General features: G+C 40.2%; 1 protein-coding gene across 1 annotated transcript in view; it reads right to left on the bottom strand.

Annotated features, from left to right (window-relative positions):
- Positions 1-611: 611 nt before the first annotated feature.
- LOC138028234 (transient-receptor-potential-like protein) overlaps positions 612-15,000 on the bottom strand; it is a 34,243-nt gene continuing 19,854 nt past the window's right edge. The window contains exons 4-10 of the mRNA XM_068875700.1: positions 12,556-12,755; positions 10,559-10,757; positions 10,133-10,321; positions 9,642-9,680; positions 7,916-8,014; positions 7,239-7,277; positions 612-4,625 (exon numbers count right to left, since the gene is read on the bottom strand). Coding sequence (XP_068731801.1) covers positions 4,521-4,625; positions 7,239-7,277; positions 7,916-8,014; positions 9,642-9,680; positions 10,133-10,321; positions 10,559-10,757; positions 12,556-12,755 — 870 coding nt within the window. The 3' untranslated portion in view covers positions 612-4,520. The remainder of the gene's footprint in view (positions 4,626-7,238; positions 7,278-7,915; positions 8,015-9,641; positions 9,681-10,132; positions 10,322-10,558; positions 10,758-12,555; positions 12,756-15,000) is intronic.

Genomic DNA, 15,000 nt, shown 5'->3' with positions numbered 1-15,000 from the left:
TCGTTTACCGTCCCCCGACAGATCCATATTTTTCAGGTTTCAAAAAAAAAAGATATGAGGAAAGTAATGACTAAGCTTTTAATCGGAAATAGTAACTTCAGTCCCAGGGTAAAGGTGACACTCTTTCAAAGGAGAGGCTTTCTGTCTGCTTGGGATAAAAATATGTGAGCTGAACCACATTCAACCTCATTCCCAGGGTCTCTCTTCTCAACGACAATGGAGGAATAGAAGAGAGACCCTGGGAACGGGGTTGAACCACATCCTGCAACTAGACTCTTCCTGAATCTTGAAAATTGTTTCTTTTAGATTACTTCTGACTTTATTTTTGCTTGTTTATATATCTTTTTAATACGACAACATACACAGCTCCGTAGCGTACTGGTCATGGGTAACTTTTAGTAGCTCAGTCAAAACGTCCGTCAAAACACACTAATTGACATGTTCACGGCTCTGCTAATTTTACCTGATCTAATGGTTATGGTTATGGTGAGATCTGAAAACCAGCCTTTTTTAAAGAGGATGAACACAGTTAAGCGATAACTGCAGTCCATAAAACTTAACTGTCATTTTTTCGGCTCTATTCAGGCAATAAATTGTTGCATTACACAAAGTCATAACAAGTGGTAGTTTTAATACAAATTTTAACACTTTCTTTCTTAAGTTTACTAGTCTACATCATATCCAAAAGGCACATTCCATTATTTCGCGACGAACGATTTACAGCCGGAAACTGCAAAGTAGTCAGCCATCAAAACAAGTTTTTTTCCTGTCGAGACGAAAGTGCCTGGTTGTAGCACACTCATTTAACTGTGGCCTAGTACTCTGATCACTAATTAAAAGTCAACTAAACTGGTTCGTCTATAATAGTTTTCTTTTATCTAGCGCTAATCCTTTGGATAGCTTGTCGAAAGTACATTTTTACGTTCTGTGATTCTAGACTTTTAAATGTACAACTGTATGGCGCATTCTTTTGAGACCGTTTCCCGAAAATAATAACATATCCTGTCGTTGCTTTCTTCCGAGATGACCTTTTCTCTTCGGGAAGAGGTTACTCATCAAAATAAAGGTAAGAGAAAAACTTGGTAACCAAAGCATCGAACACGGCTTAAAAACATACTGTCCGTTAGTTATACCGCTAGACCAGGAGCTCATCAAGGGAGCCTCTTTCTCCGCTAATTCCTTAAGTAAACCCTTTCCCGAGTAAATTTATTTTTAGGAACAGGTTTTTCCCGCCAAAAAGTATCATATTTCCCTTGTCACTGAGATAGCTCTGTTTTGATTGGCTTTTACAACAGTGGGCGTGCTGAATCTCCCAAGGGAGGAATTCTTTAAATAATTTTACTCGTGAAAGAGTTGACTCCTAGGCCAGGACCAAGCATAGGTGATTGAGGCTCCCCTTCATGAACTCCTGGTTAGACTTAAAAGAAAAAGCCGTTGGCATTTTTATGGTATGTAACCTGTCTGAAGGGTTGGTGTTAATTCGACCGAAGCTTTGATGGTGCTTCTAACCACAGCAAAGCAATTTCGTCCGATCCAAAAAAGAAGTAATTGCCAAAAAACAGATCAACCGATTATTACCTGTGTTCCTATTACAGGGTAACCCCCAAAAGAATGCGCCCTAAACATGTGAACAACTTGGAATAAATCGTTTACATGGAAACATGCACTAATGATAAAAGAACACTCCAGATTTAATTTTAAGCGTAGAAGACTACTGAAATCAATTGGGTAAGGGTTAGGGTTACGAACTACGAAATGATCAAAGATAAAGTGTATGATAGATAGCAGATAGATCATCTCAATAATGCACACATTTTGATTGGTTCTCATCTATGATCTAATAGAGAATAGACGCAGAGCTGACGTCATCATTACAAACTTTAACTCTTTACTATATAAAACAAATAAATTCCATGTTGCCGTGCGCCTCTTCAGTACTAGATCACAAAAGATGTCAAAATGTGGTAAGAACATTAGTGACACATTCGGCTATCCCCTCGTGTGCCACATTTTTGTTCTTACAATGTTTTGACATAATCTGTGATCTATTACTGAACAGACGCACGGAAATATGGGAGTCTCTTTGCAAAATAGGTATTGAAACAGCGGAAAAAATCCCGTTTTTTAAGAGATAACGATCATCGCAGTTATGGAGCAACTCCGCACAAGTTGTTAATGGGGAGCGTAAGCACGCTCGTTTTTGAGACGTGGACGGCAACTGGAAGAGAACATTTCGCTTGCCAGGACAGCGATATCTCCCAGATTTTTATAATAATCATCTCTAATGGAGAAAAAATACTTAGCAATATAAATGTAGTTGTATAAAGACAAGTTAAAAGAGAAAACAGCTCACTACTGGTTGCAGTTCGTGTCTCAAAAGCTCCATGACACCCATAATCTCTGAAACTAGAAATGTAGTTCTTAATTTCTAGGGAAGTATCTGCTTCAGTTCAAAAGATTTTTCTTTCAAATGAGAAATTTCTCCGCTCAGTGGATATCTGTAGGTTAGATTTCAGCCAAAGATATCACCCAACTCTCGGCGGAGGAAAGCTCTGGGAACCAGGTTCCTGACCATATTTAGCGGTTGTTGATAAAACTACTTGTACCAAGTTAAGATACATGAATGGCTCAAATCCCAGCATTCGCATTTCAAATTTAACTCAGTTTTCTATCCATTCGAGGTTAATAAAAGGAGTTCTAGTATTACTGAAAAGATGGGAATAGCCAGCCTCGTTCCCAGGGCTTTTCGTCGCCCAGAGTAGGGAGGGCGGGAAAAGATTGGTTTTTTCCTGCCCGCCCTACTCTAGCAGGAGAAAAGTCGTAGGAACGAGGTTGGGGAATGGCGCCACCCCTACCACAAGAACGGCACAAGCCATAGGAAAAGAAGCGCCTTCGGGTTGCCCTAGACGTCTCATTTCTTGAGATCTCTCCATTTCAATTTGTACGACAATTTCCTTCCTTGAAGGCCCATACGTACTTATAAACTTCCGTGTTATTGCGTCTGTATTGAATCGGGACTCGCTTAAAATGTCGTATGCTGTGTGTATCGATTCTTGAAATTTGTGGCCACTTCATATATATAAACTCTGATGGTTTCACCACGATTTTTCAAAAGCGCTCAACTTTACAGGAGCATTAGATCATACTATTTGATAAATGAAATCTAGGGCTTCAAAGATAATTCATCTCTTTTTTGCGACATCTCTGTCTAATACGGTCTCAATCAGACTACAATCATGAAGCACCTTAAGCGAATGACCGTTAATTTTTGAAATGTTGGCCGGCGATATTACACAAGGGCACGCAATTTTCTACCATAAGGTCCGAACGTACTCGACAGTTTTTGAGCGTGAATTTGTCTATGTGCGGGCATGAACTTGTTAACTCGTTTATTGTGTTCAGGGTGCGAGGATTTCAGTAGATGATAACGTTAACCTTTTCGTGGAGGCAGAGGTTGCACGGGAAGTGCGATGGAAAGTTTTCAGGAAATGTGATGCCTACAGCAATATTTCAAAGAAATGCAATAATGATCAACTTTCAGATGCAGCAAAGAATGATCACCGCGGTCGAGGGAGCCTGCTCCGCGGCATCGACTCAAGCTCTGTTCAACATCACAGTCATAATTATTTTGAAGGAGAGATAAAATACACGTATGCTTACCCACACAAACCCACACACGCGCACACACGCGCGAGAGCGCGCGCGCACACATACGCACACACAAACACACACGCACGCACGCACGCACGCGCGCACACATGCAGCACACCCCTGTCCACATCTTGATCTTAGGCTATCCACAAGTTGTTGGCAACTTTTAGAAAACGTTCACTATTTTCAGCAGCATTTTTCCATGCCGAATTAAAAATATAGACCAAATTAATGCCTGCATGCAGATAGCCAACCTCGCACCGATCGAGACTAAAAGAACAATTAAGGCTAATTTCTTTAGAAAAATCACTTTTCAAGTTATTTTATGTAATAATTTCGACTATTAAGCCTTAATGGTATCAAACGAAAAGGTAAAGGTAAAGGTACACGTTATTTAACGTCGGAAGTTCCTTTACTCTCTAGAGAGTACTCTCCCAGGAAGCCGACGGTGCGCTCATTTTACCCCCCTCTTTCCATCAGTGCTCTGTTTTAAGGGTATTTAAAGCTACTTAGGCTACACTGAAAGGAAACAAGTCGAAACAAGGATTTGAGATCCGGGGATCGAACTCGGGCATCAAGGTCGCGCACTAACCGACTGTGCCACCCTTGCTCCTTAAAAGAAGAAAATGTTATATCTGGCTCAAGCCCAAAGGGCAAGCTAGAGTAACGAACGAATGGTCGTAGCTCTTTCATACGTAGGCTTAGGTGTAATAAAAAAAATTGTTATATCAAGTAGCAAGAATAAGGAAAACTAGATCCAGAGTGCAACAACTTTACAATAAAAAGACGTTTACTGTAAAAAAAACGTTTAGTTTCTTTAGCAGCTTTCTTAGGGGAGCGCCCCTCTAAGACGGATTGTCGGGGAACCCTTAGATGCTCTGTGCACGGGTCCTTTGGCCAACACTCACAGGATGCTTCTTGTAGCTTTTTTGAAGAAATTTCACCACCAGTCTCTTCATTGTCGTCAATCGGTCCTAGATTTGTTTTAGAAAGCAAAAACATTCGGGTCAATCAATTCACTTCTTCAACATAGCTTTCCATCTCTTTCATCTATTTCTTTAGCCTGGTTCATTCGTCCGACAGCAAAATAAAAACCTAAGAAAATTTATGTGACGGCATAAATGCAAACACAAAGGAAAGCTGCCTGTTGCAAAGGTTAAGGTGTTGAATTTGCACTCGATTGCTCAATGTTCAAATTCCGCTATAATCTCATAATTCAAATCTACCACGCCTTGTGAATGGCCAGTCGTTTGCGCTTTGCAAGCTGAGGTAATAAACCTTTGCTTTTTGAGCGGTTCACTCATACATTTTACTCTAACGCAAGACGATTTTACAACATGAGAAACCAAGGTAAAAAATGAAGCCTGCTCCCTCAGCACTCAAGCAGAAAAAAACCGTTATTTCTCATGAACTTGTACATGTCTCAGCGCAAAAGTTCGGGAACACTTCTTATATGCCTCCACACGACCCTCCACACACGGTTAAAGTCAAATCCAATATGACGCAAGTCCTGCCGCCATCTTGGATACAGGCGTCTACTGCGCCTGCGTAGCTTCATCTGATCGTCGTTCCCATTTGTCATTGTTTCTGTATCACACGTGTAAATTAGTCACATCTCTATCATTGTGTCTGGTAGCTTAGGCTACAAATTATTTCCCTAGCTTATTCCAGGCAGGAAAATTTGTGTCAGTTCCATTGCAGGGATCGTGTCTTACTCTCTGAGCTGCTATATGGGGTTCACTACACGAATTATGAAAGTAATACGACGAATACCATAAATTAATTACTACTAAATTATTGCCATGACTCTCGTGGACCAATGACATGTCAAAGTGCTTTGAAAGTCGCAACATACTGGCAGAATAGGTTGCTCCTGTGTAGTTAGAAATATTACTTCCCTGTTTCTTATCCTGCAAGCAGATAAGGTGGTGTGAAATAACGAACGAGCTTCTAATTGTGCAAAAAACAGAGTCGAGCTTCAATTAGGAGAATAATTTTTCTTTTTTTTTTTTGGTATTGTTGGGGGGGGGGGGGGTAAGTGGGGGCTCATTGAGACCATTTGAGGGGAGTTTTTTAAGCTTTGCTAATAAATTCAGTTTAAAGATAACAAAACACGCTCTTGAGTAGAGTTTACTCGTTTCTTCTTTAAATAAATAGTCTGTAAAAGAACTAACTGCAAATCGCTCTGGCGGACGTTTTCCTGCAAGTTATGTATGTCTTGCAGTTGCACTGAGCAAACGTTTATTGCACACACTACTTAAAATTTTCGCAAACTATTAGCATTCTTCGTTGATCCGGACCTTTACGTGGGTGAAAACTTGAATAACGCGAAGATATTTTCTGTGGCGTCTGATCGATTAGACCACAACTTTTTGCCTTTCACGTCGAACTCCATATGTGTAGTACATAAAATACTGCCGTCAAATGTTTTGTCGATGGCAGGGGCCCGCCAAAAAATCAATTGCGTGCTGATTCTCTATTTTGCAATGTCGACAAGGCCTACATTGCCACCCATCCCCTAACACACATTTAGTGAACCTTCCATATTCTGGCAGACACGTGAGCAGCGTGAACCAGGGTCTTTTCTCAACGACAATGGAGGCATAGAGGAGAGACCCTGAGAACGAGGTTGAACCACATTAACTCTCTAACTCAGTCGTTCAGTCAACCTCCGCAACTCAACTCTTTCTGCATCTTGAAAATTGTTTCTTTTCGATTGCTTCTGATTTTATTTTTGCTTGCTTAGATTTTTTTAATATGAACGACTAAACCCAAACCTAGGAAAACCCATCATTGTCGACAGTAAACGGAGGAAAAAAAGCCTTAAGGGAGAGGCCAGCAACATACACAGTAGTGCTCGTTTTTTTACGACTTTCGAGGTGGTAAAACCCCCACTATTCGACATGTCGTTGTTTCAGCTACCATCTCTCTGAGTTGCAGGTTCTTCAATAATACTTCTATCTCTTCTTTGAAAATCGAACGACCTCCGCTTCTTGCTTTCATTGATCATTCAAGACCACTTCTAAAAAGCAGGCCATTATTCTGTCGGAGAAAATATGAATTCTAGAAACAAATTTTCGAACATCAAATCACGGTATTGCTGATGTTTAAGTCTCACAAGCGAAAGGCAAATACTTGTTCTATGTTTTGATCGTTTCACTTTTCCTCCATAAAGCACCTTAGAGGATTTCTGTTGAAGTTTGTAAGCGGCGCTAAGTCCTGCAGTTCTTTCTGTTGTCCTTTAAAATGACGCCTTTTCAGTGACGAAAAACAAAAGGGAGAATATGGCAAGCTAGGCCACGCTATATATCAAAACAAAGCTTGGCGTGCATTGAATTCTGTTGTTTGCCGATAAAAACCATTTTCGGACCAAGGCCTTTGCTAGAAGCAAAGAAAGTTGAGCCATTGCGCCCAAAATTTGAATTGCTGTCGCTGTTTGGCGCGGTTTTGTTTTTCATTTGTTCTTCCTTTCGACACAATGACATTTTGTAATTATTTGAAGTGTCCACGATTTGGTGATAACACTGACAATCCGAAGTTTTTCATTACACCGACCAGAGTGCAAAGACGCTGTTTATTATACCTACCTCGTGCGCCTCCGAATGATTCTGTCCCTGGTTGCCAGCCTGAAAACAGATAAAGTAGTGTGGAATAATGGGCGAACTTTGAATTGTGCAGACAGTTGAGCTTTAGGAGCATTATTTTTCTTTTTTTTTGGCATTGTCACTCAAGTCAGTGTAGCCTTAGTGCGTGTCAATCTTGTGTGAAGCTATGGAATACATCAGTTTTAATTATACCACAGCTGCTTTAATTGCAAATTACCGCGGTTTCTAAATGCTCTCGCCATAGTCTACCCATGCGGCAGTAGTCGAAAATAGGACTTTTTCGAAATATCAAATATTCATCTTGTTAGTAAGGCAATGAGGACAAAAGCAATAGAAACACGTTGGAATGAATGTGAAAAGTATTTACATATCATCATCCACCTCCCTTTAGGTTGCTCCTGTGTACTTTGAAATATTACTTTCCTGTTTCTTATCCTGCAAGCAGATAAGGTGGTGTGAAATAACGAACGAGCTTCTAATTGTGCATAAACAGAGTCGAGCTTCAATTAGGAGAATAATTTTCCTTTTTTTTTTTTGGTATTGTCACTCAAGTCAGTCTAATCTTGTGGGAAGATCTGGACTATCTCAGTTTTAATTATACCACAGCTGCTTTAGTTTCAAATTAACGCGGTTTCTACATGTCACCGCCATATACCTACCCCGTCTGTCTTCAAATACTTCTTTCCCTTTCCCTCATCCTGGTTCTCCAATTCCGTTACATCCGTACTAGAGGCTCCTGGAAGCGTACACTGGGCTGCCTATGGTACGTGTTACACAAAAACAGAAGACACTGAGTTGGGTGGTATTGAACTACAGGGTTCCAGTTAATGTTTTCAAGTGTGGGCTCATTGAGACCATTTGAGGGGAGTTTATTTAAGCTTTGGTAATAAATTCAGTTTAAAGATAACAAAACACGCTCTTGAGTAGAATTCACTCGTTTCTACTTTAAATAAATAGTATGCAAAAGAACTAACTGCAAATCGCTCTGGCGGACGTTTTCCTGCATGTCATGCATGTCTTGCAGTTGCACTGAGCAAACGTTTATTGCACACACTACTTAAAATTGCCGCAAAATATTAGCATTCTTCGTTGATCCGGACTTTTCCGTGGGAGAAAACTTGAATAACGCGAAGATATTTTCTGTGGCGTTTGATCGATGTGACCCCAACTTTTTGCCTTTCACGTCGAACTCCATATGTGTAGTACATAAAATACTGCCGTCAAACGTTTTGTCGATGGTCATCTGGCCAAAAAATCAATTGCGTGTTGATTCTCTATTTTGCAATGTCGACAAGGCCTACACTGCCACCCATCCCCTAACACACATTTGGTGAACCTTCCATATTCTGGCAGACACGTGACCAGCGTGAACCAGGGTCTTTTCTCAACGACAATGGAGGCATAGAAGAGAGACCCTGGGAACGAGGTTGAACCACATTAACTCTCTAACTCAGTCGTTCAGTCAACCTCTGCAACTCAACTCTTTCTGCATCTTGAAAATTGTTTCTTTTCGATTGCTTCTGATTTTAGTTTTGCTTGCCTAGATTTTTTTAATACGAACGACTAAACCCAAACTTCGGAAAACCCATCATTGTCAACGGTAAACGGAGGAAAAAAAGCCTTAAGGGAGAGGCCAGCAACATACACAGAAGTGCTCGTTTTCTACGACTTTCGAGGTGGTAAAACCCCCACTGTTCAACATGTCGTTGTTTCAGCTACCATCTCTCTGAGTTGCAGGTTCTTCATTAATACTTCTATCTCTTCTTTGAAAATCGAAACGACCTCCGCTTCTTGCTTTCATTGATCATTCAAGACCACTTCTAAAAAGCAGGCCATTATTCTGTCGGAGAAAATATGAATTCTAGAAACAAATTTTCGAACATCAAATCACGGTATTGCTGATGTTTAAGTCTCACAAGCGAAAGGCAAATACTTGTTCTATGTTTTGATCGTTTCACTTTTCCTCCATAAAGCACCTTAGAGGATTTCTGTTGAAGTTTGTAAGCGGCGCTAAGTCCTGCAGTTCTTTCTGTTGTCCTTTAAAATGACGCCTTTTCAGTGACGAAAAACAAAAGGGAGAATATGGCAAGCTAGGCCACGCTATATATCAAAACAAAGCTTGACGTGCATTGAATTCTGTTGTTTGCCGATAAAAACCATTTTCGGACCAAGGCCTTTGCTAGAAGCAAAGAAAGTTGAGCCATTGCGCCCAAAATTTGAATTGCTGTCGCTGTTTGGCGCGGTTTTGTTTTTCATTTGTTCTTCCTTTCGACACAATGACATTTTGTAATTATTTGAAGTGTCCACGATTTGGTGATAACACTGACAATCCGAAGTTTTTCATTACACCGACCAGAGTGCAAAGACGCTGTTTATTATACCTACCTCGTGCGCCTCCGAATGATTCTGTCCCTGGTTGCCAGCCTGAAAACAGATAAAGGAGTGTGGAATAATGGGCGAACTTTGAATTGTGCAGACAGTTGAGCTTTAGGAGCATTATTTTTCTTTTTTTTTGGCATTGTCACTCAAGTCAGTGTAGCCTTAGTGCGTGTCAATCTTGTGTGAAGCTATGGAATACATCAGTTTTAATTATACCACAGCTGCTTTAATTGCAAATTACCGCGGTTTCTAAATGCTCTCGCCATAGTCTACCCATGCGGCAGTAGTCGAAAATAGGACTTTTTCGAAATATCAAATATTCAGCCTGATAGTGAGGCAAGGAGGACGAAAACAATAGAAAAACGTTGGAATGAATGTAAAAAATATTTAGATATCATCCATTTTCCTTTTACTTTGTCCTCATTACCTCACTATCCAGCTGAATTTTAATATATCGAAAAAGGCTTATTGCCATCTGGTAAGCAGTTGATCCTCACCTTTTTACAGCAGCGGCAGCGTGGGGAAATACACTTGATTAACCATTTTATGACCGTGACATAAAAAAATATGTAAAGGATCTTAAAAAAGTAGTAAATGAGGTTCACAGGCACTGGTAGCACGTTGCCTTTATCAATGCTTTCAAGCCACATTCGAGTTCTGGAGAACTTCCAAGTAGCTGAATCTTCCTAGTTTGAACAAAGAATCAAACAAAGAAAAGTGACACACTCATTATCTCAGTTACACACAATTGACTTCATTACACTTAAATGAAGTTCATTATCATTATTATTATTATTATTGTTATTATTATTATTATCATTCTTACCATTATCGTTATCGTTGTTGTTGTTGTTGTTGTTGTTGTCATTGTTGTTGTTATTGTAATTTCCACTGCATGATAAGGGACGATCCCGTATACTTACGTTGATAGTTTCAAAGGATTTGTTCATCATAGCGATTAACATGTTGAGGGCAACGATCACCATGGAGACAACGTACACAATGAGGAAAAGATGACCAAAGAAAGAAAAGGCTTTAAAAGCAGGATCTTCCACCGATATTTTTCCTTCGTCGAAGACACCAAGGAGCAACCAAAACAGGTCAAGTCCCGTATTCAAATGGCTGTGAAGCGAACAAACACGTGTCATCATCACTGTCCGGTATCTCATTATCAGATAAATCCAGAAATTAGCAGGGTAACGGAGGACAGGGGCTTACTTTCGGGTAGCCCGTTGAATTCAGATCGTTAAAGTACCTTAGCAGTCGTTTCACTCGAAGAGAGAATTCGTGAATAAAATTTAAAAGGTTAGTACTCCTTCAAACGCTACTTCATCTTGCTGAGTTGTGGCTTTCAATGGGTGCGGTTGTAGCGACCGAGTTCTACAACTCTTCATGATCTTCATCACAATTTGTTGCAGCAGCTACTCAACCTTGACAGAACCGAAAGTACCGTGATGCCTAGCCGGCAATCATACCCTCTCCCTTGGCCTCGGTAGTCTCTTTCCACGAAACCCGTGAAAAAGAAATATAAAGAAAAGCGCATAATAAGTGGCTACGTAGCATTAAGAGAAGTAGTAGACTAGAGATTGGGATGATTTTAAATTATCACCGTAATTAGAAAAACTTAGAATACACCTTTATAAGTTTTTTTTTTCCGGATCTCATTTCTGTTAAGTGACGGTGTTTGCATACAGCCGTGTATTTGGTCAGATGAACACCACTACGAGTCCACTATGCTTCTCCATCTTCTGACGCGTTGATGTGCAATTATACGACCATCATATTCGCTTGTTTTTTATTGTAAAAATAATTTATAATTCATGAACCTATGGCTCGCCAATGGAAAACCTCACATACCACCCACCTGTATTCATCATATGTTATTGACTTAAAAACTTGAGAATTAGAGTTTCTTTCATTATTATACATGAGCACCAATGGTATCTTTAAAGGCCTGGCCAAACAATCGCAACATTTCAACGCAACATCTTGCAACATTGTTGCATGATGTTGCGACATGTGTTGAACGGGTTGGCCAAAAGCACGCAACATTTCCATCATTTGCAACGCAACATGTCAATGTTCATGTGTCCCAGGCCCCTGGCGCGCAAGAAGTGGACCTAAAGTGCGCATCCCTTAGCGCCACAATAGGGAGCTTACGCAACGAGGACGACGACGGCTACGAGGACTTCATTTAAAAATACGAGTTCGCGTTATTCATATCACTACAAAACTATTTCATGTCGTTTCGCGTTAAAAATGTGTAGTAACTGTTGAGGAATTAAACGGGTATGAGTGAGTTGGAAGCGTAGAGAGAGAACTGAAAATTCATCGTCATGTGCTAACGTCCTCCACAGAACCTTGAATTTGGTCATTTCACGTCGTCATTTAGGAGATTACGGCAAAGAAATGTACCAAAATGTAAAACGCACGTGCAGAGCCATTGTTTTTGCTCACTAAAGCTATTGTTTTGTAGCGTCGTCGTTGCCGTCGGCGTCGTCGTTTCGTAAGCTCCCTAACGTTGCGTGAACGTGGCCAAACGAGTACAGCACCATGCAACACCCAAAAATTTAACCGTTTTCAAATTTGATCCAACATCATCCAACACATTGCAACATATCGCAACAGGCTGGCCAAACGTATGCAACATGTTGTGCCCAACAATGTTGCAAGACGTTGCGTTGAAATGTTGTAATGGTAATGTTTAAGGCATGTTTACTTGTTTTGTGCCTTTTACCTCCCGTCAAATGGGCTCCTACCTCAAACTGAATTGTGCTTGCGCAATATGAACCAATGTTTGAACGTGCGGTGACTATGAAGGGGAGTAGAGTGAGGCATATTCGCGGGTGGCGCTTCTGAGAGTTCATGCTTCCTGTGTTAGTTGTAATGTTCAACAGAGCGCATGTGCGTAGATACTCACCTGGCGTAGGGATGCCCCTTTTCGTAATGGGTCATGTTCCGCTGTTCTAGTTTGATCTGAGACGCAACGTAGTAGGAATACATCTTGGTCAATCCGGTGGCAAAAGATATATAGAGCAGAAGAAACAACAGAAGAAATTTCCAAACGTCTCTGAGCATTTTATACAGCGAAAGCTGCAAGGGACCTAGGACGGAGTCCACCTGCCAACAGAGAGGAAAGATACCCGCATCGTAAGAGGCCGGAGTCTGGCATGTTATGAATGGGATCCCGTTCTCAGTTAGGTATCGACTTAACAGTAAACAGTGTTGAAAACAAACTTCTTGAGAAAACACCATGCATCGTATTTGCCATAAGTCAACAAAAATTATTATCATTTAATAGGAATAGCAGAAGTCGAGAGACTTCATCGTTGAATATGTTGATACGCATTTAAGTTCAAATTCCCGAAAGCAAAAGCATTCTTTGTTGTTGAGCAATTTTTCATTTATAAATCTAAATCACACACAACAACATCAAACCTTCGTGAAACGCAAAGTGCAATCGAAACATTATAAGTCACTGAGAAACATTATTTGTCACACAAATTTAAAATGGCCTTAGCTAAAGCGAGAAGACATGGAGAAGTCTTCCGTGTGATGTAAGGCAGGTAGAGTCCCTCTAGCTGTTTGAAGGAGCACTCAAACAATTACTGTAGCGCACAACATTCACTCACATATACAACTATAATTTTTTAACATTAATATAGCTTATGAATGGCAATAAAGATTATATATCCATCTATTGCCATCGCCATGCATCATCATCATTATGCAACAGAAAGCGAAGAAGGAGAACGCAAAAGAGGTTTACTACTGAACTGAACTTTTCGAGGAGACGTTTGAGATCGTAGAGAAGCCCATGCGTGAAAATTCCATCGGGTTCACAGGTTGCTGAGAGCGGTCAAGAAGAAGCCATTTTGGGGTTTATTATGTCACGTTTGCTCTCCTCAATAACAAGAAAGATTTTTTTTTAGCTTGGGCATTTAGTCCTGGAAAGCCAGGCGAGATTTAATATTGTTTAATAGTCCTTTTCTTCCCTAATCAGTGTATTTTTGTTTGCTGATACTGGTGAATTTGCATAGTGAAAAAGGAAAGAACGGAAAGGAACTTTATTTAAGTGTCTAGTATTCTAGCGCTGGAGCAATAATTAAAGACACTGTAAACTGAAATCAACAAATTAACGCAAATGAACTCAAATGTTGGCTTTTGAGGTGGTTTGAGGTTTTGATATGGTGGTATTTTGAGGTTTTGATATGGTGGATGGCGGTAGCATAATAACTGTCGAAAGTAACCGAATTTAAAAAAAGCAGAAAAATTATTAAATTATTATGAGTAATTATATAGTAAAGTCCTGGCAAACGGGAAATGTTTGACGACCAAACATCATCAAACATTGTTTGGTGATCAAACATGTTGATGTTTGAAGCCCTGGCCAAAAGGCTCAAACATGTTTTATCAAAGCATCGTCAAACATCCGAACGCAAGGAGTTGTGGGTCACAAAATTACCCAGAGTACCACAACAATTTCAAACTGACGTGTAAACAAAACGCGGTATCTGTGGATACAAGCGAATGAGATGACGCATCTCGCATGCGCGAGCCAAACATGTGTGATACACCTGGCCAAACGAACCAAACATCACCAAACAAACATGAGAACAAAAGAAATGTTTGATGTTGTTAGATCGAATGTTTGATGGAGTTCAAACACGATCAAACATCATCAAACACCATCAAACATCATCAAACTAGGTGGCCAAACGGTAAAATGTTTGATCACCAATCAATGTTTGATGATGTTTGGTCGTCAAACATTTCCCGTTTGGCCAGGAAGTTGTCAAATTTGTGCTACAAGTTTTACTATTATCATTGATGAGAGCGTTATAATCAATGATAATGATAATGACGAGTGTCAACTATATTTAGCGCCGCGGCACTACTTTAGAGGTATCAAATCAATCAACTCGTAGGTTGGTTTTTGAGGAGATAGAAGAAAGGGGAAAACCGGAATACCCGCAGGAAAAAAAAAAAACTGACGAAGCCGAGTGGAGAAACAGCAAAATATTCAATCAGAGTAGAGAACCATCGAGCATTTAATCAGTTTGATAAAAGCTAATAAAGGTACTAAAACAATGAATGAAACCACATTCTTGACTAGCCCAGTCGACTGTTTGGATACGCTGGAGCACAATAGTTTGTCTGAATAATCATATAATTATTTTGGAAAAAAAAAGTCATTTATTTTTTTGTAGGTATAAGAGGCCAAGCATCATGTGACTCCAAGTTATACTTAACCCGAGTGACACTTAGACAGTTAATGTATGGTCTCGGGGGAAACAGTTACTTTTGTCTTCCCGAGGGTCGGGATGTTTCTTGTGACGAAGTCGAGGGAAACTTCAGGACTTGA

This window comes from Montipora capricornis, chromosome 2 (assembly GCF_036669925.1).
Source record: "Montipora capricornis isolate CH-2021 chromosome 2, ASM3666992v2, whole genome shotgun sequence".
NCBI classification, from domain to species: domain Eukaryota; kingdom Metazoa; phylum Cnidaria; class Anthozoa; order Scleractinia; family Acroporidae; genus Montipora; species Montipora capricornis.
Note: the sequence above shows the minus strand (reverse complement) of the source record. Positions and strands in the feature narration are given on the sequence as shown.